The 26,885-nt window shown below is 43.2% G+C and overlaps 1 protein-coding gene and 1 long non-coding RNA gene across 3 annotated transcripts in view; one reads left to right on the forward strand and one right to left on the reverse strand.

The window, feature by feature from the left end:
* TEK (TEK receptor tyrosine kinase) overlaps positions 1 to 9,351 on the forward strand; it is a 104,894-nt gene extending 95,543 nt beyond the window's left edge. For both annotated transcript variants that reach the window (XM_043486706.1, XM_043486707.1), the window contains exons 19-23: positions 2,424 to 2,494; positions 3,779 to 3,819; positions 5,337 to 5,433; positions 7,042 to 7,141; positions 8,356 to 9,351. In XM_043486706.1, coding sequence (XP_043342641.1) covers positions 2,424 to 2,494; positions 3,779 to 3,819; positions 5,337 to 5,433; positions 7,042 to 7,141; positions 8,356 to 8,430 — 384 coding nt within the window. In that variant the 3' untranslated portion in view covers positions 8,431 to 9,351. The remainder of the gene's footprint in view (positions 1 to 2,423; positions 2,495 to 3,778; positions 3,820 to 5,336; positions 5,434 to 7,041; positions 7,142 to 8,355) is intronic.
* A 3,605-nt stretch (positions 9,352 to 12,956) lies between these two features.
* LOC122452907 lies at positions 12,957 to 24,844 on the reverse strand. Its single transcript, XR_006272879.1, has 5 exons — positions 24,734 to 24,844; positions 20,408 to 20,526; positions 18,356 to 18,471; positions 15,408 to 15,544; positions 12,957 to 13,075 (listed from the first exon to the last, which is right to left on the reverse strand). It is a non-coding gene; the product is annotated as an uncharacterized LOC122452907 (long non-coding RNA).
* Between the last annotated feature and the right edge of the window lie 2,041 nt (positions 24,845 to 26,885).

The following is a 26,885-nucleotide window of genomic DNA, read 5'->3' on the forward strand; positions in this document are numbered from 1 at the left end:
TCTCTGGGAAGTGGCTGGGCTGGTCTTACAGAAGCAGGACCCACCACTCACCCATCTGCTCCAGCTCTCCCCAATCCTCCTGGGCCACATAGAACCCTCTTATTTCCACTACAGAATCTCTCTCCTTCCTTCACTCTGGCACTTTGGGGATGGGATGCCATGATGAGGGGGTGCCACATGCATGCTGAGTCACTTTAGTCGTGTCTAACGCTTTGTGACCCTATGGATTGTGGCCTGCCAGGCTCCTCTGTCCATGGGGTTTTCCAGGCAAGAGTATTGGAGTGAGCTGCCATTTCCTACTCCAGAAATATCCAGGGGATATTCCTAACCCAGGGATTGAACCCGTGTCTCTTATGGCTCTTGTGTTGGCAGGTGGGTTCGTTACTACTAGTTCCACCTGGGAAGCCCTGTGAGGATGAGAAGAAGAGGTTAACACAGTTTAGCCCCATAATCTACCCATTTAATTTGGTTACTTGCCTCAGTACCCCAAGGCGAAGGTTGGTTTGCTTGACATTTCATAAAGGACAGAGATTTCTGTATCTTATGGAGTTAGGGGAAATGCATACAGGGGCGGAGCACTGGTTAGGGTTCTAGTATATCCCCCGTGGAAGGGCAAAGTGTTCCGTAGCAGCATGGCTTCTGGGGAGGGAAAGGACACGGTGAAGGTAGGAGAAGAAAAGAGAAGGGATTGGAGAGAAGTAAGCTCCCAGCAAGAAGGGTGCAATGTAGCAAGTTACCAACAGAGGGCAGAATGGCTACTTTCTCTGGCCTATTATGGAAGTCAGAGATTGTCAATTCCTATTGCATCTAGATTGTCTGGGAAACTTTTAAAAAGACAGTTGCTAAGCCCTACCACTTAGATATTTTGATTCAGTTATTGTGTAGAGGGCATCCTGCATTAATTTTTTACTTCCAGGGAGATTCTAGTACTGGAAGTGTTGCAAAATAATGTACTTAAGTGATTTGGGGTTTTACTACCATTGATTAATCTATTGATTCCCTCAGCATGGATTTATTTATTACTACAATGTTTCACTCTTGTGCTGGGCTTGGGGATAATATTAAGACACGGTGTTCTCCCTCAAAGAGCTCAGAGACACATAACAAACAATTGTAACCATGGATAAGGCTGAGAAGGAGGAAAGTGCAGGTCCCTCGGGAGCTCAGAGGAAGCACAGTGAAGCTTTCCAGTAAATGTGACATAGATACTGGAGATTCGAGAATGAAATGGAGGACCTGGAGGATGTGGTATATATATAAGAACCAAGAGGCAGAAGAAAGCATGGGACTTAGGGGAATTAAGAAAGTCAATATGAAAAAAAAAGTCAATATGGCTAGAGGATGATGCAAAAAAGAGTTTTGGATGCCAGCTTTTGGGGATTCGGCTAAGGACTGGGGATGTTGTAACAAGAGTGATATTACAGAATTTTTAGGACAGGAACCACATGTTTGGATTTGCCATTTAGAGTGACTGTGATGCAAAGAATAGGTCATTAGGGAGCAGAACCAGAGGCGGGCAGATGAGCAGAGAGGTGGCTGTCAGCAGGCAGGTGGAGATGGCGGTGGCCTGAACCAAGGACAGCAGCAGGGACAGACAGATGTGGACAGATCAAAGCAGGTCACGTAAAGAATGGAATAGTGTGCATGGAAATGAATAATTAGGAAATATGGGGTCAGAGGTCAGCAAGGGGGAGTAAATGAGACAACAAACAGGAAATGCAGACAACTTTTCCCATCCCCTAGTGTGGAGGAGAAGAGAGAGTAACAGGTGGGAGATGGAGGCGAGGACACAGAAGGGAGCAGATGCTGAAGAGAACACAGCATGTAGACGTGAGGGACTTCCCTGGCCTGCACTGGTAGAGGTCATCACCTCCTCGCTGACGCACACGCACTCTCTGCCCTTTGGTCTGAAACGCTCTTTCCTCCCCCCACCCACCTGGTGGTATCTACACATCTTCTAGAACTGAACTCGTGTGTCCCCTCCCCTGGAAACCCTTCCAGCCTCTCCTCCAGGCATTTGGTCTCCTCCCACCACCTCAGCCTTTCCCACGTCATAGCCTACTCCTCGGTTCCTATGCCTGTCTCTTTTTTCAAACCTCTGAGCACCTCTGACAGCCACAAAGTGAATAACTGCATGACCACTGAAAGGTCACACACATCATTATTTTTCTTTACGTGACTCTGTGGTAGTGACCCCCTGAGGTAAGTGGGGTTTACATAATTCACAGGGCTTCGAACTTAAAAGCAGACTTGTGGTGCATGTGTGGTGGCACATGCAAAAATATCCCCCTACTCTGCCATGCCTTCTGTCTGGGGACCTCCCTGAGAACTGGGGTGAGCCCCCCCCAGCTTCAGGTCACCGGCGAGGCTTGGGAAGGGGCCCCTGTTGAGCCTAAGCAGCCTCTTAACATTGTATTCTCCAGGGAAGACTCCCCGTGCGCTGGATGGCGATCGAGTCACTAAATTACAGTGTGTATACGACCAACAGCGACGTGTGAGTAAGCCTCTCACTGCTGAGGGATTTTTTTTTTTTTTGACCCAGAAAAATATCCATTGACAAAGGTTTTGAAGAGGAGCAGGAATATTGCATCCCTCTGCAGAATAAAACTAATCACTAACTAAGCCCAGGAAATAAATTAACAGACTAAACAAAGCCACAGAGGAAATGGTTTCCCCTGACGGCAGGCTTTGGGTTTATTTCTGCACGTGGGGGAGTGACTTCAAGTGGTGAATTCTTTATTTCCAGAGGAGTCAGGGGCATCCTGGCCTTCCTGTGACTCCACTGACCAGACTGACCTCGGCACAAGGACCGAGATCCGAGGAGGTGGCTCAGAGTAGCTGCTGGGGGTCGGAGGTGGCAGGGACAGAAGGCAGTCACAAATGCTAAGCACTTCAGTCGTGTCCGCCTCTGTGCAACCCGATGGACTGTAGCCCGCCAGGCTGCTCTGTCCACAGGCTTCTCCAGGCAAGAGTACTGGAGTGGGCTGCCATGCCCTGCTCCAGGGGATCTTCCCGACCCAGGGATCAAACTCACAACTTTTATGTCTCCTGCACTGGCAGGCAGGTTCTTTACCACTAGGGCCACCTGGGAAGCCCCACAGAAGGCAGTCAGTGGGGTCCATCTCCGCTTGTAGCCTGTGCGACAAGTCTCAGGCTGGAGGCAGGGGAGGAGGGTTTGGGATTGAGACCTGAGCCCTCTTACCCACATTCCCTATTTTCAGGAGGAAGAACAGGCCCAGAGGGTTGAGTTGACTTATTTGGGGGATGGGGGGGGGGGGAGTCGGAGGAGAGTTGCTATGCCTGGGGATGGGGAGAGGTCGGGCGAAGACTATGTTCTCGCTGTGTGCCTTTATGTTATCTCATGTCATCTCTGCATAACTTTGAGGCAGAAATGGGTGTCCTCACTTTTGGAAGAATACAGTCAGAGGTCTCAGGAGTTCTAGTCACTTGTCCCATGTCACATGAGTACCCAGTGGCAGAGATGAGATCTGATGCAAATCTGTCTGGCCTAGAACCCCCTGCTTTCTATAGTATCAGCCTGCATTCTCTGCCTAAAGCAAGTGGGGGCTCTGCCCATGTTAACAGTGTTCCCCTGTTACAATCCTGCCATTGGCTGAAGGGGAGATAAACGCACGCTGTGTGCAAGACCCAATCCTAGGAAAAAGACATGGAACTTTCCCTCCTCTGACCTCGAGTCAGTGGCCCCAGCTTTGGGGGCAGAAAGTTGACTGGCCAATGCGTGTGCCGATTACTGTTTTCTCTTTCATCCCCTCTGCAGGTGGTCCTATGGCGTGTTACTATGGGAGATTGTTAGCTTAGGTGAGTATCCTTGTCCACCCACCAGGGGAAGCTCTGCGCAAAGGGAGCGGGCCCCTCCCGTGCTCCTTCACCATCTACTTTCATGGGTAACATTCGCATTTGGTGCCAACAGATGCCACTTGGGAAAAGAACATTACAGGTTTCCTGCCTGAGTGTGTTTATCCCCGTGGCTCTCTTTATGAAAGCCCAGTGTCTAATGTCACATTTAACACTGATGACCTGGTGGCCGAGAACTTCATTCTAAGTTGTCTCCAAGTGTGCACAGATGTCATAAAGCTGTTATAAGTTTTCTTCTGCAGCTTTAAGAGTATACTGTGCTGCTATGAAAAGTCACATTTTCAAAGGCCATTTATTTTTAAATTTTATTATAGTTGATTTAAAGTTAGTTATAGCTAATTTCTGCTGAACAGAGGTGACTCAGTTTTATATATGTGTGTGTATAATTTTCCATGTTTGTTTCCATTATGGTTTGTCACAAGATATTAAATATAGTTCCCAGTGCTATACAGTAGTGCTATAAGCAGAACCTTGTTTATCCACCCTATATGTAATAGTTTGTTTCTGCTAATTCTGAATTTCCATTTCTCTCCCTGACCACTTTTCCCCCCCTGGCAAGCACAAGTCTGCTCTCTATGAGTCTGCTTCTGTTTTGTAGATAAGTTCATTTGTCATATTTTAGATTGCACATAAGTAATGTGGCAATTGTCTTTCTCTTTTTTACTTACTTCACTTAGTATGATAATCTCTAAGTCCATCCATAGTGTCACAAATGGCATTATCTCATTCTTTTTGATGGCTGAGTAATATTCCTGTGTGTGTGCGTGTGTGTATACCACATCTTCTTTTACCCATTCATGGACATTTAGATTGTTTCTATGACTTGGCTATTGTAAATAGTGCTGCTATGAACAAAGAGATGCATGTATCTTTTTGAATTATGCTTTTGCCTGGATATATGTCAAAAGCCATTTAATACCATGTGAAAATGTACATGCCAAAAAGCATAAAAATTTCGCATATGCCATAATTCCAGTTTTATAAATATCATACATGAAAAAAAAAACTGGAAAGACTACACAGGATTTTTTCAAAGTAGTTTTTTCATTATTTTTTGTACTTTCCACAATACACATATATTGCTTTTATAGTTAACATTGGGACAGTAACTATGCTAGATAAAATAGGAATTGCATTATGTAAATACAGATTTCCTATTGGGAAAAAGATCCATGTCATTGGTACACTGGTGCTGTGTCAAGAGACATGCTGTGTGTAGACGGACCTGGGGACGAGCAAGGCGCCGTGATGAAGCGGCAGCCGCACGGGAGCGCAGTCTGGAGTCAAGTCCAGCTGTGGCGTGCGGGGGTTCGCCCCAGAGGACGACGACTCTGGGTGCTTATCGTCACTTGACTCAGCCCCCTCTTTCTCCCGGTCGCTTGGCTGCAGAGCCCCAGGGCAGGAGACAGTGCCTTCTGCTTCCGAGGGGGGCTCAGGGCGCACCGTCTCCTATCTTCCAGGCGGCACCCCTTACTGTGGGATGACGTGTGCAGAACTCTACGAGAAGCTGCCCCAGGGCTACAGGCTGGAGAAGCCGCTAAACTGTGACGACGAGGTGTAAGTCGGGCCTGCCCCAGGGCCATCCTACCCTAACCTCCCCTCTGTATGTTTCCTGAACTGACTGTAATGAAGCAGCTACCTGATACATACAAAGATGTATGTATGTGCACACACACAAATCCCAACCAGTCAGAAACAAGAGTCTGTGTGATGTGTCTAGGGGAGCATTTCCCTCAGGAAACTCAAACAAGATTTTTGAGTTCAAGATTTCAGAACCTTGAAACTAAGACTGTTAGGCAATGGGCAGGAAATAATGAGTTTTCCAGGCATAGAAATTCAGGAGGAATTTAAGGTGGTGATTCTTGGCTGAATCTTCAGGTTGAAATGAGAAAGGACAACAAATACAGAAAACATTTGTATGAATAATTTATGAATTAAATTAATTACAATTTATAAATACATACATTAATTCATGAAATTATCCATGAATAAATGTATGAAACCTTGAGACTAACTTTGAGGGTAGAGATTTCAGAGCAGTTACACTAAAGAAGATAAGCTTTTCTTTATAAAATCTTGCTTCTACAAGGCTTATTTTCCAGGAATAAATATTCTTATTCCTGGAAAGAATGATTCTCTAGTAATGTTGCCATTCCCAGAACCAGCTGATGTTGTTGCTGCCTAAATGACATAATATGAAGAGTGCAAGGCTCTAGACTGAACAAGGAATTTATTGCCCAAACCGAGCCACTTCTAAGAGTGGATGAGGGTGCTATTATGCTCTGGTACAAGAAATATAAACCTAGACCATCCTGGGAAAAACCTGAATGTACTCGAGCCATCACTGGACCACGTCCCTGAATCCCAACTTTCAGGAGTGATGTTTTTCACTCATGAAACTCTTCTAAAATCTCTACCACCCCAGTCTGATAGCTTGAGAGTCTTCCGTACACTGTGGTTCCCAGTGAGGAACCACCCTGTTAAGCATGTGAAATCTTGAGCCCCGCTCTCAGACACGATGACTGTAAATCTGGAGTGTGTCCCAGGAATCCATGTTTTAACAATACAGGTAGTTCTGGCCACACTGGAGAAAGACCTTAGACTAGCACTTTGTAAACTGTGTTTGTGGAATGTGTGAGACGTAAATAAATAACACAAGGGGAAAGAGTTCTGTGATCAGTTATGTTTGGGAAGCTTCTATGTTAAACCTCGTTTAAAAGGGTGTTGGTTTTTAATGGAATGACTTCAAGATTTCACGAAGTCAGTCACTAAGAGGGAGGCATGATAGGTAGCATTTTGCAAATTTATTTGCACACAGAGCCAGTTTTTAGAATTGAAACACTGACATTTTGAGAGATGTAATATTCTGAGGGAAAACCTACCCTAGACACACAACTCAGTTCTTTCCAGATGATCAGGATAGCTGAGACCAAGATCTCTTGGGAATGGTACCCAAAGTAGGCACTAGATCCCCTTAAGAAAGGAGACCTGGGTGGGGAGGTGGGAGGCCTCCTAGAACCTTCCTCACTGTAGTACTTCTGTCTTCGGCTGGCTAAGCGAGGTGACCATGCATTGTGTGGCTACATTCTCTTTTATTCTAAACCCTGCACCTGGCTGTGCCCAGGACTAAAGCACAGTTGGAGACTAAACCTTCTGTTTTCAAAGGTATGATCTCATGAGACAGTGCTGGCGGGAGAAGCCTTATGAAAGGCCCTCATTCGCCCAGATCCTGGTGTCCTTAAACAGGATGTTAGAAGAACGAAAGGTGAGTATGGAACTCAAAGCATGGGTTCTTTCATTGGAATTCCTCATTTGTCCATTGTGGTTAATAGTCGATACAGGTCAGCAGGTTCTTTTGCACCAACCTGAGGTGCTAAGTGATGAGGTGCTACAGGGACATACAAGATGTGGAGTCAACTTTGAGAAAGTTACAATTTTGGAGGAAACCAGATTCCTATATAAGATATAGTCAGATACTGTAGGACAATGTACAGAACTGGCTTATCTGAGCTAGAGGGAATCTTAAATCTGTCATACAGCCTGGCCCTTTCATTCTATAGATGAAGGAGCATACTTAGAAAGGAGAAAGTGACTTGCCCAAGGACAAACGGGAGAGTGACAAGAATGTGGTCTTCAGGTTACTACGGGGCGGGTCAGGAATTCTGTAAAAACTTGTAGTAGATAGATAATTGGCTACACAGATCTGAGGTTCAAAAGGCAAGTCTAGGTTAGGAAATCTGGAAGTTACGGAAGATGCTGGAAGTCATCAAAACCCAGTTGGTAATGAAACCAGAGATGTGAAGATGAGCAGCAGACAGAGGAAGGGGTCAGGGAAGGTGTGGTGCATGTCAGAAGGGACCTATGCGAGACCATGGGCTAGAGAAGTCAGGAGGCTGAAAAAAGTGAGAGGAAGCAATCTTACTTGCAGAACTCAAGGGATGCCTTTCAGGAAGAAAGTAGTTAAATACAACAGAGGGAATGAGGATAGAGAGATATCCCCCCCCAGTATTGGTATCTGCGGGCTTTTGGAGGAGGGCATGGCAGCCCACTCCAGTATTCTTGCCTGGACAATCCCATGGACAGAGGAGCCTGATGGGCTGCAGCCCATAGGGCTACAGAGAGTTGGACACAAATGAAGTGACTTAGCAGCAGCAGCAGGTGGCGCTAAAGAACCCACCTGCCAATAATACAGGAGGTGCAGGTTCAGTCCCTGGGTGGGGATTCCATCCCTGGGTGAGGAAAACTCCCCTAAAGTAGGAAATGGCAACCCACTCCAGTATTCTTGCCTGGAAAATCTCATGGTCAGAGGAGCCTGGTGGGCTACGGTCCATGGAGTCACAGAGAGTCAGACGTGACTGAGTGCACAGCATCTGTATTTGAGCTGAGACAAGCTAAGGAAACTGGGGTATGACAGTAACTGCCCCCAGCGGAGGCAGGACTGAGCCAGCTTGTGTCTCTGAACCACTCTTGTTCTCCTAGACCTATGTGAACACCACACTTTATGAGAAGTTCACCTACGCAGGAATTGACTGTTCTGCAGAAGAAGCAGCCTAGGACCGACCACTTTGATCTGTATATTCTGTTTCCCCTTCACCGGCGTGAGAGACCCTTCATACCCAGATGCTCAGCAAGCAAGCCTCTGCCGAGGGAGGTGACAGAAAATGGACATGTATATAGATTGTCGCGTGCCTGGGACTTTGACCGTAAGACCCATGTGTGAATCTGTAGCACCCTCTGTCTAGGACTGTATATACTATTTTGAGTAAGAATGTGCTGGAATCAGAATGCCTGTTTGTGGTTTCATATGCAATAATATATTTTTCTAAAAACATGGACTTTATGGGAAGGTGTGAGAGTACAATTACTGCAGTGTATAACTCATTATTGTCCTAGGTATTTTTTTTATATTTACCTATATATTGGATGCTCTAAGATGTTTCATTGTTACTATTAGTAAACCTGTCGGCCCAGGTGAGAAAAAGTAGGGGAAAGGTATGAGTTCTAACAGGACATGGATTTAGGTCTCTTAAATGTTAACTTAAGTGATGTAAGAGAGCTTCTTCTATCTCTGAATATTCCCCCTCATCTGTAGAAGCCATCCTGATTCCCTTGTTAATTCGACAACATTTTCATGTGTTTCCAGAACCAACAAGTCAGTCCTAAACGCAGACACTGAAATACCGACTTAAATCTCATTCCTTAGAAGCCTAAGAACTTTGGGAAGTGTAAGTCTAATAAGCTAATAGGTTTCAGTTTCTCAGATGACATCGATGTGTTTGTTAAGAAATTAAAACAGGAAGCTTGTAGTTATATTTGGGAGACATGTGACATGTATCATAGCAGATTAACATCCCTACCTGTCTTGCACATTGTAAAAAGTTCTAGTTTTGATCAGTTGTTGAGTTTACCATTTATATTGTAGGCACATGCTATACTGAGATCATATGGTAAGTGAATAAATGTCTTGCCTACCCACTTTTTGTCTAGGAATGTGTCTCATGAGTATTACCAACCGTCTCTATTATACTTTCAAGAAAACACTTTAAATTATCATCATCTAATGTGTTGGCAATACGCAGACAGCAATTGGTGAATATATTCAACCAGATGTATCACAAGATTAGAAACATCTCCCAGAAATATTCTACTGTTTTCCTGTACCTCTGGTTCCAATATGAACTGAGGGCTTAAAATTGGAATCTCTTTTAACTGTGTTGCAGTGTTGTACATACTGCGTGATGTTCCATATTCCTGCCATCTTCTCAACTTCATGCATCAGAAACAGTGACCAGGAAACTGCATTTTCCAAAAGCTCTTCATCCACAGCAGGATAGGCAGTGGAGACACAGCAAAAAGTAACCCTGCTGCCGCACCATTTATTCTTCAGTGGAGCAGGGGCTGGAATGAAGAGCCACTGAAAGTAGGTCCAAATATGTATATAACAGTTCCTTTTTGCTTTTTACCCAAATGTTGTGAAGATACTCCTGACAACTCTTGGTTTGTATGCACATGGAACCAAACAAGAACGGGGATGAATGTATCTCTGAAAAATGTAGATAATGTCTTCAAATTTTGCATGTGGCTTTGGAATACACAATAACAGCTACCTTCTCTATAACAGCTTCACCTTCTTGATGATATATATTTAAAATAAATTTACATCATTATGAATTTACTTCACATCAAGTAAAAGGGATGACTACAAAAGGACGGCGTCAAGAAAAAGGAATTCACTGATACTAAGATTTACTTAGTATTCAAAATACTGAAGCAGCAAGCCTAAGGTGTGCTAAGGACTGACACATCATCACAATGAACTGTGAGAAGGCCACGAATTCACTTCTGGCACAGCGGCCGTCCGGCCGACATCTCTGTGCCTCATCCATGCTGTTGACAAAGAAACCTTTACAGCTCTGTAGCATGTTAACAGACTAATACTAAAGATTCATACTTACTCAAAGGTCAGCAATCTGAATGAATTTGTGTTGTTTCCACGGGCCAGTTTGCATATTATCAAAAAGCAATGAAGGGAAGAACCAACCCCTTTAAGGAACTAGATGATTCCAAGTATTGGGAATATAGATTAGACTTCAGGGTACCAGAAGATCCCAGGATACTGCCTTAAAAAAAAGATCAACAAGTGGTTGACAGGAATCAAAATCAAGGAAGAGTCCACCAGTTAGAATGAAAACACCTCACACAACAGCCCAATGACCACACTGTGTTATGTTAACAGCACGCTGAAAGTTTACATTCATTCATACAAAGTATATTCTGTAAGGAAAATCTCTACATCTATTTCTATATCGGCGATCTAAAGAAAACTGTTATGATTTTGTTAGGAAAACATGTTTCTGACTCCTAGCAATATAATGGTTCCAGGTATTTAAAAAGAGGAAAAGAAATTTAAGTAATCTGAGAAATGAACTTTGTGAAAGTCCTGGACTCATTACTTCAACTTTAAAGCGTCTTCCATAGTCATTTGCACACAGACTATGAAGATAAGTCAAATTCCAAACAACTTAATTCCTTCCCCACCCCTCCCCAGACACAACTTTAGAAACTGCTGTGGAAATCCGACCTTTAAAATGTAGTACATAAACCTCGACAGGGCTTTCCTTTCTCCTCTTCTCTGAAAGTGTGGGGAAACCTCATGTTACTATAGATGAAACTTAGCTGCCATCAGTGGAGGCCAAAGAGTCACGGATGCAATGCAGAGGTTTAAGATATTCTTGGGCCAGGTGGTTCCTTTTTTCCTTTCAGGTCATCTTTTACCTTCCAGAGGACCAGTTCAATGCAGGCAGTTGCATTTTCACTGGAACTGAGACCTCCAAATAGAACAGGATAAAAAATAAAACGTTAGACATAGACAACTCCCTCTGAGGTTGCCCACAGATGGTCTCAAAACGGTCTTGAGTTTATAACACAATCAACGCTGGCCGCTTATCAACATATCACTAGTGGTTCACTAGAACCACCACTGGTTGCTTCCTCAGTCACATGGTCACTACGTTCCTATGATGGGATAGCACATCAGTACCTTCTCCATGAACCTCTTTTCCAGGGATATGCAACGAGAAAGTGACAGACACCAGTGAATGACAGATCTGACAAGAAGCCAGAAATAGAGATGTTAGAAAAAATATACCTCTCTAGACAGAGTGACCTTAGATATGACATGGGTTTAAAAAGTAGATGAAATCTACCCAAAATACCAAGCCTACAGTTCCTTTGAAAATAATAAGTGATGTCTGAGATTGAGAAAAATCATATGGGCTACACTTGTAAAATGGTGTATTATTTTTTGTTTCCTTGCATTATTCTGAGAGAACTGTGGTGTTCTTTAACTTTGCTTTATACAGGGCATTTTTTGTTGTTAAGATGAAATATTCTTGTGTCCATGGTCCCAGGCTGTCTTCAGCAGAACACATTATGAATTTTATAATAGCATTTTCTGGGTATTTGAGATATGAATATTTTAAACAAAGCAGATAATATAAAGATCCTGTGTAAGATGGTATTGGTTTAGTGTCTAATAGACATAGAATGAAATAAATACCACAAGATAAAATCTGAATTCTTGTACAATAAATGACATGATCAGAGGAGCATCTGTAGAAACATAGCATTATAACATTTTAACATTCAAAATTAACTTTCTTTTCTATCTTGTGCAATAGAGGGGCCTATATGGGTCTGCATGAAATGTACACAGTAACGAACCTCCATACCTCATGCTTATGGTACATGAAATGTACAGAGTAACTAACCTCCATACCTCGTGCTTATGGTAATGCCACTAGCAGGAGAGCTGGTGGGCTCTCCTGTTTAATGAGCCTGTTTAATGTTGGGCCTTTACATCAGAAATATCAGAAGTAAAAAACGTTCTAAGAGCAAGATCTACCAATCCATTACAAAGCAAGTGCATGCATGATGAATCTACTGAATTTGAGTTACACTTCCTTTTACAAAAAGCTCACTATTTACCCTGGGCGAGATAATCTGCGTGAGTGCTCAGTCACTTCAGTCGTGTCTGACTCTCTGCGACCCTGTGGACTGTAGCCATGGACAGGCTCCTCTGTCCATGGGATTCTCCAGGCAAGAACACTGGAGTGGGTTGCCATGCCCTCCTCCAGGGGAGCTTTCCAACCCAGGGATGGAACTCATGACTCTTACGTCTCCTGCATTGGCAGGTGGGTTCTTTACCACTAGTGCCACTGAGATAACTTGGACCCAATCAATTTTAGACTCTCATTAGGTTTAATGAAAATCACATTTGAAAAGAGGTACACAGCAACATTTAGGATGGAATTAGATCTCTACACCAACAAAAGTTTTCTGTATGAATTCCAAGGTCACCAGTCTGCCCCAGTTTTGATGCCTGTGCAACATCTAGGTCTATGCCAGGTGGTGGGCATGGAACACATTTTACTTAAACAGATACTTGGGGTTTCTCTATCCTAGGAGATAACCCACAGGGAAGTATTTCGAACAGGGGACCTTTACCATGAACCTCATGATGTATTCACTCCCGTCAGACTCAGGAGCTTGATGTTTATCATGAGCAAGCAGGCTCTTACCTTCATGCTGAATGACTCTGCAGGCAGTCAGCCACTAAGCCCTTCCGGGATCTTTTGTGAGGCAAGCCTAGCGGATGAGGGAACAGAACCATCGTGTCCACAACCGAAGTATGAATTAACTGTCAAATGAAAGAGGAAACCTCTTTAGAAATTCTTCCCAAAGAATAAGAAAACTGATGGCAGCAGCAGGAACTGTAGCAGCAGAAACACTACTACAAAACCAAGGAACGTGAGCAGTTATACGAGCTCAGTCGCCAAGCACTTTACCTGGCTTGTCTCACTACAAGTTGCAGACTAACCCAGCACGGTAGGTATTTCATTGTCCCCTTTCTACAGCCAGAGAAACTGAGGCCTGGGGAGGTTAAAGTTGCCTCAGCCAAGTGAGTACATTAGAAAGAAATCCAACCTCAGAGCCTGACTGCAGAGTCTCCTTTCCTACCAAGAGATCCCACTAGGAGGCAGCATGAGCTCAGAGGGGGTTCCAATAATTACTGGCTGGGCGGCGGCAGCCAGGGGGTAGTCAGGCTCCTCCCACCTGTGACTCAACTGAGGGGGGAACACCTCACTCCAGTGCAAGTCCCACTTCCGTGGTTTATTTGTCCATCTCTGGGGAGGGGGCATGGAAAAGGATTAGTCCCATCTAGGTTCAAATTCCCTGTGCTTTCACACGGAAGAAGGGAGTAAATTTTACAATAGGATGGATATGGGGGAGGGGGGTCAGATAACAGAGTCTAGACAGGTGCCATTTGGATTCCTCATTAGGAGAGCTGTAATTTTAAAAGGCGTAAAAGACGGTTAGCCTCAGGACAAGAGTCATTTAAAGACGGATCAAGAAGAAAAAGGTGGGAAATTTAATGTTTAGCACCTATGATGCCCTGTCCAGAAACACTTTATAGATTCTCACTTAATGTATCAGTCACGTCTTAGACACTGTTCCTGGCTGCAGAGGATGGAGCAAAAATATAAGGTGGTTGTGAAAACAGAAAATAAAAAAAGAGACATCTATGAGGAATCTGGAAGGAAGAAACAGATTGATTACAAGGAATAAGGAAACATGGTGGTTTGAAATTTCTGGTCTGGGAGGCAGATGAAACAACAGGTCCTAGAAAATGAGAAGCAGGAACGTCACGGTGAGAAGCTGTTTGAGAGGTGCTGTCGCTGAGGTGACACAGGGACATCTCTGTGAAGACCTTTCCGACAGAAAGCTTACGTCCCCACATCTCCCTGCCCACACGTGGGTGGGGTCTGGTGGGAGGACATTCCGTCTCCTCCGTCACATGCACACAACAGTGCTGTGGGCAACAACTATCTATTCTACTGTGCCCGCTGTGCAGAGAAAGAGGTGGACATTCACTCGGGAGAATTAAAGAAGCTGACTTGTATTCCTGCACTAAAGAACAACTTCTCTGCATGAAGGTTGAGTCCTAGGGATGGCTGAAACAAATAGTCAAGGTCCCCAAAGTTCCAGAGCTTCACTGTGCAATGTGGTAGCCACGAGCCACGTGCAACTATTGAAATTAAGTAAAGAAACTGAAAAAATCATTTTCTCAATCAGACATTTGTATCTGTGATGTCCAATATCCCCTGGAGGAGGACATGGCAACCCATTCCAGTATTCTTGCCTGGAGAATCCCATGGACAGAAGAGCCTGGAGGGCTACAGTCCCTAGGTTGCAAAGAATCAGACACAACTGATGTCCACCATCTTGGATAGTTAAAATAATGGAAAGTTATATCGCAGGGCACTGTTCTAGACCAGGGAAAGCCACCAAACTCTTCAAGTCCTAAATTATAGACAGCTTAGGTGTGCAGCCCACACCACCTCTGTTATAACTACTCAACAATGCCCTTGTGTGAAAACACAACAGAAAATATATCAATGAATGGGTGTGACGGTTATGTTCCAATAAAAATATTTCCAAAAATAGGTGGCTGACATGAGCCAGAGAGTGCAAACTCCTAGAACATGGAGCGAAAAAACAGACCATTTTAATCCAGAGTATATTAAAGGGGAGATCTTCAGGTTTATCATGCCAAGTAAAATAAGTATATCTTTGATGTTAAGCCTACCTATAAGGCGTACCTGACTTACATGAAAAAATGCTTTCCAGGATGTGACTATAACAACTTGTTAGAGCAACTTAGTCATACTTATTTGGATATTAAAGATAATGATCAAAGATCATGTCAAAAAAAAACCCAATGATTTTGGCTTTATCACAGTTGATGATGGACTGACTTTCTTTCTGATCTTGATTAGCCAAATGACTTGGCTATCTTACACTGCTTTTGGTTTACCATAAGTTCGACAGTGTTATTAGCACAGACAGTGATTCTTGTCTTCCTTGTCTCGTCAAAAAAGGGGAAATCAAGCATCAGTGATGACACAACGATAATGACTACCAGGTTAACACACAGAGTTTTGTAAGAAGATGAACCTGTAACTCTTTACCTTAAGCGCAGAGAGACTGTTCAAAGCTATGTCCAATTAGTATAGTGTCAGCACTGAAGAGGTTCAATAAGATAGTTTGCACATCACGGACTGAGGTCTTCATGTTCTTCAAGTCATCTTCAACCACACCAGAAAACCTGCCCCAATAAGATGCACAATGCATGTAAGAATGCAGCTCAGTAGATTTCATCAGTTACAGTTAGACTACATTACTGACTCAATAAGACAAACATTTGATGAACAGAACAAAGATCTTATGACTGTCAACTACCCCTTTATTAGGTTATACTGGTGTAACGGGAAAATTTATCATTTGGATCAATCATGTAAGGCTGGAGGAGACATTACTACAAGCTGATAAAGCTCCTTGTGAACTCTCATCTTTGTATAATCTGAGCTTTGTCAATTACAATTTAGTTAAGTTAGCCTGTCTCACATTAAGACAAAGCTAAAGATGAAACATGGGGAACATGGAGAAGCAAATGATGCCCTAAGCAGAGTCTAGAAAACTTAAGTTTGAACTATGCTATGTTTCTGTCATTTACTTATTATGTTTGATTTTTAACAAGTTACTTAACCTTCTGGTTTCAGTTTTCTCATCTGTAAAGTAGGATTAATTACCAATCTTAATGGCTTAGGATGAACTGAGAGACTGGCATTGACATATATACACTACTACTATGTGTATTGCTTCCCTGGTGGCTCAGAGGGTAAAGCGTCTGCCTGCAAGGCGGGAGACCCGGGTTCAATCCCTGGGTTGGGAAGATCCTCTGGAGAAGGAAATGGCAACACACTCCAGTACTCTTGCCTGGAAAATTCCATGGACTGAGGAGCCTGGTAGGCTACAGTCCATGGGGTCGCAAAGAGTCAGACACAACTGAGCGACTTCACTTTCACTTTTCAATGGCTTAAGAGAATCTAGTGAAAATATATGCATACAGTGAAAATACATGCATAAACCTGGCTATCCTAGTGGTTTTCATGAAGCACTTACTAAATAAGTGTTCAGAAACATGACTATTGCTGTGCCTTAGTGCAGATTAGGAGAAAAGAAAAATACTGCAAAGGTATTTTCAACTTAAGCTTTATGTTAATATTATTGTCTCCCATAAGGAAAAAAAAGACAGCTGGCTCCATCATCTGGCTTAATTAAGGAATGTGATTCATAATCAAATATTTGGATTAAGAGGAAATGATCATGGATAGAGTAGTTGGGTTTGTTTTAAAGCAGCTCTTAAAGAATGTCATGCATTGAATCCTTTCAACCTTTTAAGATTTGAAGGTTCTTTTGTTTTTAATGCGAGCCCTTCTCATTTTGCTGCTCTGACTATCAGTAATTATCAAAACATTTCCTGACTTGTTCCAAAAAGGAGTTAGAAAAGATTACATTAAACCCATGGAAGAACAAGAACCAGTAAGAGTACAATAACTTTAAATATAGTACAATTTTTCTGCCAATTATAGCTCAATAAAGTTTAAAAAAAGAATAAAATAGATGAGGCTATTAGGATATGGCCAAAATGAGTAGGGAAAAAACATCAAATGAGGTCAGGAGAGAGATTAGTAACAAAATGCATTTTCTGATAACAGGAACTTTTATTGAGTTTTTATGTATACAAACATTTTTATGAATGCGAGGGAATTTGCTAAAAACTGCTTATTAGCAGAATTCTCTGTAATTATTCTCAAAATTTATCACAACTTTTAATTCACTCCCATTTTGCCTTGTTGTGATCCAAAATGATGGATGTACACACATATAAATCATGTGTAATATATGTACTATAAATTATATATTACTTAGTGTGTATAATATATACATTGGCTTCCCCTGTGGCTCAGTGGTAAAGAATCTGTGTATATGTGTGTAAAGTCGTATCTGTTCACATACATGTACACACGTGTGTGCATTTATTTATATGTGCACATACAAACGTGTACACACACAGGCTGTGTTGTGCTGCGATTAGTTGCTGGGTTGTGTCTGACTCTTTGTGACCCCATGAGTGTAGCCCACCAGGCTCCTCTGTCCATGGGACTGTCCAGTCAAGAATACTGGAGTAGGTTGCCGTGCCCTCCTCCAGGGGATCTTCCCCACCCAGAGATCGACCCAGGTTTCCCGCATTGCAGGTGGATTCTTTACAGTCTGAGCCACCAGGGAAGCCCAAGAATACTGGAGTGGGTACACACACACATACAAGACATACTTAAGCACCACTGGAAAATTCGTTAAAGAAAATTGAATAAATACAATCATATCAGTAATTAACACTTCTAAATTTTCATTCTAGAATAAGATCAGTGTCTTCTATTTTACATTTAAATAAATATATGTGTTATGTCATATGGCTTATATGCCTTTAGGAAATTCAATTCAATTAATCATTGATATTATCGGGTGTTTTATATGAGGTTTTCAAAAATTAAAGGCATATCTTATACTATCTCCAGTTACCACTGAGTTTGGATCAGAAGCATGCCATTCTTTAATAAAATAGAATTTTCACTGAACCAGTGTTCTGCATGCTGTATAAAAGCTGTGTATACTCGATGACATGTCTACAGGATTACAGAAATCTTCATCTAATGGGAATAGCATAGCATGATATTTTCAGAAGAAACCTATTAATGGTTGAATGAATAAATGAATGAATAATTTATTCAATATTTTTGCCTACCTCTCTAGCCTCCTACCTACCACTCCAACATGTAAACACCATGAGGGTATGAGGCTGTATCTCTTATTTAAAGGGTTACCCAGGGCCTAATACAGTGCTGCATAATTCTAGCAAGGTATTCAACAGAACATGAATAATTTTGAATAAATAAATTAAAACAGTGTAACTCATGCCCTAAAGTTGACTCCAGTAAAGGTACCTAGGCTAAAACTTAAACTACATGTTGAATATTCTATCATTTGAAAAACAAACCCCTTATATAATGCATACCTAGTGTTACAGTCAATGACCTCTTCATCTGGTTTCACAAATGTATCACAGACCACCTGGAGGCTGGGATCCATCACTGTTACTTGAGTAAGTTCCAAACCTTTGGCTGCGTAGCACTATAAATTATAGGCATAGATATTAAATTTATATACCACATTGAATAAACCTATTTCAACATCTTAGATATAATAAAGGACTATTTCTAACTAGAATATACACTTTAATCCTGTCATTCAGTTTTGCCAACAAAAGCCAGTGAGTGGATCTGATAGTCATATCAAAGATGTCCCAAACTTTTAATTTTTTCCTCAATGTTAGTAATATTTCTGCTAATAAAATAATTTCATTTTCTTGGCTTAGGCTTTACAAGTATTTTCATTAGAGATCAATGCTATCCAATAGAAACCTCTGTGAAGATGAAATGTTCTATTTCTGTCCTGTCCAATAGGGTAGCCAGCAGCCACAAGGGGCTACAGAGTATTTGAAATATGGCTAGTATGACTGAAGAACTAAATTTTCAACTTAATTAAATTTTTTACTGACGTTAACATTGTTTTCTAACATCATGTAAATTTCATGTATACAACACTATACTTTGACTTCTATATACACTACAGTACGCTTCACCACCAAAAATTTTGTTTTCATCCTTCACCATACAGGGCTTCCCTGGTGGCTCAGAGGTTAAAGTGTCTGCCTCCAATGTGGGAGACCCGGGTTCGATCCCTGGGTTGGGAAGATCCCCTGGAGAAGGAAATGGTAACCCTCTCCAGTACTCTTGCCTGGAGAGTCCCATGGACGGAGGGGCCTGGTGGGCTACAGTCCACAGGGTCGCAAAGAGTCAGACACGACTGAGCGACTTCACTTCACTTTTCACCATACGGTTGACCGCCTTTACCCATTTTGCCCTTCGCTGCTTCCCTCTGGTAATGGCTACTCTGTTCACTACCTCGACATGTTTGTCTGCCAGTGGGTATCATACTGGATAACACAGTGAGTTATATACCTCGTTGAATGGGAAAAAAAAATCCAAACTATGGTTACATAAACATGGCACCATAGAGGACAACATGGTGATATTTGATTTCTAAGCCAGACGCAGCTTCAACCATCTCCAATTAAAAATATAAGTTTGAAACTGTATGCTGCTCTTCTATATTTATTATAATTATAGTCCACAAGCCTGCTTTCCAAATATGCCACAAGGAATAAAAATTTAATTTTATGTTTTGTTAAAGATGACTGTTCACAGGATGTTTGACACATACAAAGCACTCTGTCATATACCAGTGTATCTGATTTTCACCGTCACTGGGGGATTATCATTAACCTCGTAACTGACAGATCAGATCATCCAGGAGACTTGCCTGATAAGCCGTGGAGCTCCCCAGGTCTCATGATTCCAAGTTCTGCTTTCCCCCTACTATCTAGTACTGATTCGCATATAAAAAAAGATAAATCCCTATAAATATTTTACTGTCTCTATAAAAAATAGTTTGTTAAAAATTAAAGCTTTTATAATGATTTGGGGGATAACATCAGTGTTCATAACACTTTCCACTCATTTAATTTCAGCAATGTAATGAGCAGGACAAGCAGTGATTATGTATAAAAAGAATCAATAGGTAATAGAAAAAGGATCATCAGCCAACTCCTGACTCCATCGCTAAGTGCAGAAAGTAAAAGCGAAGTCACTCAGCTGTATCCGACTCTTTGTGACCTCATGGACTGCAGCCCGCCAGGCTCCTCTGTCCTTGGGATTTTCCAGGCAAGGGTACCGGAGTGGGTTGCCATTTCCTTCTCTAGGGGATCTTTCCGACCCAGGGATCAAACCCGGGTCTCCCATACAACCAGCAGGTGCTTTACCGTCTGAGACACCAGGGAAGCCCTAGTGCCTGGCCCTAAGGGCAGGGACCCGGCCAAGTCACTTAACTCTTTTTCAGCTACAGCTGCTTCACCCAAAATATGTGAACAGCATTGCAGAGCTATGTGGGATTGAGAGAGAAAGCCTGGGAAAGTTCCTTACACACACATACATAAGGTAAAACATACAAACAACGGGCCACCTCCCAGCTCACAGCAAACACACGGTGATTCCTGACGAGGGGTGGGAACACGACCGACGTCTTCACAAAGCCCCCTTGGTTTTCTCTTTGGTTGTGAACATGATGCTGAAACAAACATTGCCAAATAAGTTACCGTATATTTTGGCAAGAGGAATTAAGCTCATAAAAATTTCACTAACTGAAAATCAGTGAATTAATTAGACCGAATGTTCATCGATCCTCTAGGTCTGGCAGCAGACAACAACTCTGGTTCTGACACAAACAGAATTCTGGGCCAACAAGCCCTACCTTGGCGACCTGACACCCCGGGGGATCCAAGAACAGCTCTGTAACAGCTGTACCGCCTTTCTAGGCTGCCAAGGACTGCAAACCACACAAAGAAAAATCAAATGAGCAAGCTTGACAAGGCAGGGTGGCTAACTCTCAGAGCATCTTACCCTCAAAGACCATTAAGGCCTGACCATGCAAGTGATCTGATGTAAGGTCTAAAACTCTGTAGTTACTTTGTATAGTTACTTTCCTAGCTATTATGTAACCAACAGGAAACACTGACTCCTGGAAGCAGAATTCTCCAGGGTTGCTTTTTTTTGGCTGCACTGGGTCTTCCTTATAACACGTGGGGTCTTCCATGCATCGAGCGGGATCTTTTCCGCAGGGCGCACGGACTCGAGATGCAGCACACAGGCTCAGCGCTGTGTGCATGGGCCGAGGTCCCTGACGAGGATCAAACCCCAGCCCGTGCACTGAAAGGCAGATTCTTTACCACAGGGCCAACAGGGACATTGCCAGGGGTTGGACTCTGAAGGTGAGTTATAACTGCGCATGTCCTGAACGCCTTCTTCCCCTCCTGCCCTTCGCTCCCCTATCATCTGTCCTGATCCTCAGCTCCTCCCCTAGTGTCCCTTCTTCACCCTGCTTAACTCTGCCTCAGCCACCCTCTCTAAATATTCTACTCTCTCTCTTTGCTGGAGCCCTGTGGTGGCTCCACTCACCACCCTCTCCCTTTCTGTATCTGAGTAGTTGATCTGACCCAAGAAACATCACCCAGTTACATGGCTTGAGACCATAACACAGATGCTATCTTCAACCCTGGAGGAACCTCCAAAATCCCAACATTCTCTTCTTCCACTCCTTTGGCCAGATACTTTGCACATTTTCACAGCAATAATGCTAAGCCTTCATCTCTTTCTTCTCTCTCTCCAATCTTCCATATCACCTGTACCCTTATTCACCCCAAGCCCTTCTTCCCTCTGGCCCAAGGAAATGTTCCCCCAACTGTTCCCTATAACCCTCTCTGCCTACAGCGATTTCTGCACCAGTTTTTCTATAAAATGCGGTTAGATTAAATGTGCTGCTTCAAGCACATTCTCATTATACTACTTTCCTCAAATGCTTCATTTGTACATTAATGATCAAATGCAAATTTCTCATGCTGGCACTTCTGGCTTATCCAATTTTGACATCTCACAGCTTTATCTTATCTTCTGAGATGAGAAAGAGAGCCAAGAACCAGTGTTAACAGAGCACGGGTTGTAAGCCAGGACACGGGCACATCAGCTCACGAAACTGCCACGCAAACCCTCTTTTTATGAAGGTGGAAATGAAAGCTCAGAGAGCTTCAGAAACCTGCCCGAGGTCTCAGAGAAAGTAAGTGATAGAACAAACCTAAATCTCAGGTCCACCAGCTCCAAAGACCCCTCCTGTTCATGATGTCGTGTGATCCAGTGATTCCACCCGGTCCCAGTCTGCTACCCGTATTCCCTGGCAGTGTCTTCCTCTTTTTCCTCCCTTTTGGAATCTACAGTTCCCCCTACCCTCTAAAGCTAATCCCAAACACTCGGGTCAAATCTAAGTTTGCTTAATCTTTACTTTGCTGTTGGTCAGTTGCTAAGTCATGTCCGATTCTTGCAAACCCACTGTAGCCCGCCAGGCTCCTCTGTCCATGGGATTTCCCAGATAAGAATACTAGAACGGGTTGCCATTCCTTTCTCCAGGGGATCTGCCCAACCCAGGGATCGAACCCTCGTCTCCTACGTTGGCAGGTGGATTCTTTGCCACTAAGCCAGCTGGGAATCTTTACTACATTATTTATTCTTATATTTCTTCTGTTACAATCATATCCACTGTTCCTCTCTACTTCCTCTGCCCTACTTTATTTTATTCATACCACTTATTATGATAATAGCATTTCTATTGGTGCCCATATCTACATAAATGATCCATCTGTTCATCATCTATCCAAATAGCTACCTAAGGTCTGTATATATTAGGTACCAGGCTAAATGACAGCCTGATGATGGGGAGAAAAAAAGAGGGATGGACCCTCCAAAACCTTGCAGTCTTTCAGGCACAGCAGATAAATTACTAGTCATTACAAAATGCAGTCATATGCTACCAAAGCCACTGACAGCGTGTTGTGATAGAAGAGGAACAACCTGTTTATTTTTAACTTTTATTAGAGTACAGTTGCTTTACAACGTTGGGCTAGTATCTGCTGCAAAGCAAAGCGATCAGTTATCTGTATACATGTATCCCCTCTTTTTAGATTTCCTTCCCATTTAGGAGGGAGGGCCTATTTTAGATCATGGGGTTGGGAAAGAACCTTGAGGAGATCATATTTAAGCAGAGACCAAAGGAATGAGGTTTGTGGTGCTGGAGAAGACTCTTGAGAGTCCCTTGGACAGCAAGAAGATCAAACCAGTCCATCCTAAAGGAATTCAGCCCTGAATACTCATTGGAAGGTCTGGTGCTGAATCTGAAGCTCCAATACTTTGGCCACCTGATGCGAAGAGCCAACTCATTGGAAAAGACCCTGATGCTGGGAAAGACTGAGGGCAGGAGGAGGAGGGGTGACAGAGGATGAGATGGTTGGATGGCATCACCGACTTGATGGACGTGGGTTTTAACGAACTCCAGGAGATAGTAAAGAACAGGAAAGCCTGGAGTGCTGCTGTCCATGGGGTCGCAAAGATTTGGACACGACTCAGTGACTGATGAACAACAAAGGATGAGAGGAGACCAGCCGTGTGAAAGGGAGAGCAGATAACGCGTTAGAAGGCACCTTTCGCAGTGGCCAGTGTGGCATGAGGATGCCCATGGAAAGGCTACAAGATGGCAGGGGCAGAGGTCAACTCTGGCAGGGTTGACAAAGCTACTGAAGAAAGTTATGAAAGCAGAGGAGTGAGGTAAACAGAACTGTGATGGGAAAATTATTCTAGGGGTTGTTGGGTGAGAAATAGACTAGGGAGGGGCGGTGAAGCCAGGAAAAGGCATAGCAGATGGAGTGAGCCTGGAAGGCCGGCGCAGTAGTTCAGGGTGGAAATGAGGGTGGTGTGGCTCTGGGAGGCAGCAGAGGTGGAAAAGAGACACTCTGAGGTAGAACAAGCGGGATGTGGCCACTCTGAGATGAAAGGGCTCACCAGGGGATTCCCCGGTGGCCCAGGGGCTACGACTCAGGGCTTTCAGTGCTGTGGCCCCGGGGTTTAACCCCTGGTCAGAGAACTAAGATCCCACAGGCCATGTGGCACAGCCCAGGAAAAACCCTTGCATTCTAAACAGATGGATGAATAAATAAATAAAAATGTTAAAAGAAAGAGGGCACCAAAGGGAGATGATGATGACAGTACCCAGGGTTTTTGGTTCGAGTAGGGAAAAATCACCATCTAAGCGGGTTGTTGGGAGTTTACTGTGCTGCAGAAGAAAACGGGGGCCAGGACGGGGAATCAAGTGTTCGTTGGTTCTCTCTCAGGGTGGGGTAGGGGCAAGAAATTGAAGCTATTAGCAAAGAAATTGCTCTAATGCTGGCCTGTGAGAAGTAGGTAAAGTCAGCAGGTAACTGCTTGATATATATGGTAAGCTCAGCTGTGTCTGACTCTGTGACTCTATGGACTATAGCCCACCAGGCTCCTCTGTCCATGGGACTCTCCAAGCAAGAATACTGGAGTGGGCTGCCATTTCCCCTCCTCCAGGGGATCTTCCCAACCCAGGGATGGAACCCAAGTCTCTTATGTCTCCTTCATTGGCAGGAGGATTCTTTACCGCTAGCACCACCTGGGAAGCCCCAGCTGTTTGAACTGAGGTCCTAAAAAGGCACAAGAGTCATCACAGACATGCCTCTTGAGCCAGCGAGCTCCAACTAAGTTAAGAAGTGACGGTCAGAAGTAGGTGTTTGTAATGGAAACTTCATAATCAACAGTTTCTCTCTACCAGGTTGTATTTAACAAATACACATTGAACTGAATGTCCCACCTTTCTCTCTACTGATCTGGCACCGGCTCAGCTTGTCAAATAAACAGAACCACTAGATACTCACCTTTATGACTCAACACTCGGCCAAAGTGGTAGTGACATCCCTCTGTCCTGCTGTGTCTGCCTGTAGAAGTCACACCATAGATCTTCCCACATTGACAGCATGTCTTCTGAGAAGCTAAAACAGGAGAATTACTCCTGAAGAGATGGCAGGAAAAACGAGGACCTGAGTGCATTCTGCATTCGTGATCCTGACATGAGCACAGACTCAGTGTGATCACCAAGTACCAGGAACAGGAACGGGACTGTGTGAAGGCGTGCTTACAGGTGCTCCATCTCCTGCATCAGGAATGACATGACTTGAAACAGGCATTCTCCTGACCGACTCCAGAGTCAGCCCTCCATCAGGCAGTTGTGGTTTCAGCACCACAATCTGACTGTCACCAACTTGAATCGTCATCTACTCTAGTACATAGTTGGAGAAGGGAATGGCTTCCTACTCCAGTATTCCTGCCTCGGGAATTCTATGGACAAAGGGGCCTGGCAGGCTACAGTCCATGGGGACGCAAAGAGTCAGACATGACTGAGCGAGTTTCACTTTCACTAGTACATAGTAATGCCTGAATTAGGACCCATGCCCTCCTTTTAGACACAGAGATCTGTTCGTTTATTAAGTCACTAAGAGTATATCTGGGCTTTTTCACTAGACCCATTTCTGTTCTAATTTTTTTGCTCATGTTCATGTGACACGTGGGGCCTTAGATCCCCAACCAGGGACCGAACCCGAACACCCTGCACTGGACCACCACGGAAGTCCCTAGACCCATTTATGAATACTTGTTTTTTATTAATAACCCTCAAGCTGGTTCTGATGGTGAGGATGATGGTGACCACTCTTATTTGAGTGCCTTTTTTGAGATTATGAAGCAAGCACTGTGCCAAGCAGTGCAGCGGCATGGTTTTAACGACTCTCCTAAGAACCTGATGGGGGTAGCGACCACCATCTCATTATTCAGAGGCTGGGAGGGTCACTTGTGACTGATCCAACATCCCGGCCCAGATCTGCCTGACTTCCTCCTTCAGAGTCCAGGTTCTTAACTGTTAAGTGCACTGCCTTCCAATGAGAGGATTTAAAGAAGAGGTAAAACAAATGGTGAAAATAATCCCCAGACAGATGTTCTAAAGATGTAAAAGATGGAGATAAATATCTTCTAACCAATGAAAAACCTTTATATAAGTGCATTTCAAACTCTGATGGACCTAAGATTTGACAGTTGTGTTAATATTAAATACTCCCTTGCTCTCTCCTTTTTGCAAGGGGAGGAAATAGGTATAAATATATTAACTAACTATGCCCAGTATTTGGAGAAAATATAAAATAATAAGAGCACCTGTAAGTCTTTCTATAAGAATTCCTAGTGAAAGGGTACGCAGTGTACAGAACACAGCACTGCCTACGTATGTACGGGGTACATATGAAGCCGGAGCTTCAGACTCCTTGGGTTCAAATCCTGGTTCTACCACTTACTTTCTGAGTGACCTCTGGTAAATAATTTGACCTCCCTAACCCTTAGTTTCCTCACTGGTATAAACAGAGGTGGTAACAGTACTTACCTGAAATGGTTACTAAGAAGATTTAATAAAACTGATTAGGTACATAAAGCACTTAGAGACTAGGAACAAAATGAAACAGAAAGGGAAATCAAATGGAAGGCAGTCATGCTTTTACCTGTAGTTTAATGATGCTGGCCACAATTCTTGTTTCCATGGGAAAATATGAGAACATCGGGACTCTTATGGCGCCAGTCTCAGTACCCAGAAAGGATAGTTTTCAGATCCATATACTTATGATCATTTACACAAGTTTTTGTCATGCCTGGGTTTAAAAGAATACTTTCTGATTTTTCAGGGTTGGGCTGGGGGTAGTTATTTTCACGTACCTGTTCTTCAGTTAGAAGGTAGTCTTTAAGATGTCTGTAGAGCATAATTCCTGTGAGTCCTAAGAGACAAAGGAAAGCCATTCAATAAATACAATTGAAATAGCATTTTTTCCTTTTTTTAAGAGATGGTAAAGTTAGAGTCTATCAACCCTTTTGGATATGAAATACCAGAATTCTGATTAATGTTAAGTAAGATGATAGTCTCAAAGAGTCCAAGTCTTTGTATCCTTTAACAACAACAACAAATCAATATTGTTCCCTGGACCACATGATGTC

The sequence above is a fragment of the Cervus canadensis genome, chromosome 14 (assembly GCF_019320065.1).
Source record: "Cervus canadensis isolate Bull #8, Minnesota chromosome 14, ASM1932006v1, whole genome shotgun sequence".
In the NCBI taxonomy this organism is placed as follows: domain Eukaryota; kingdom Metazoa; phylum Chordata; class Mammalia; order Artiodactyla; family Cervidae; genus Cervus; species Cervus canadensis.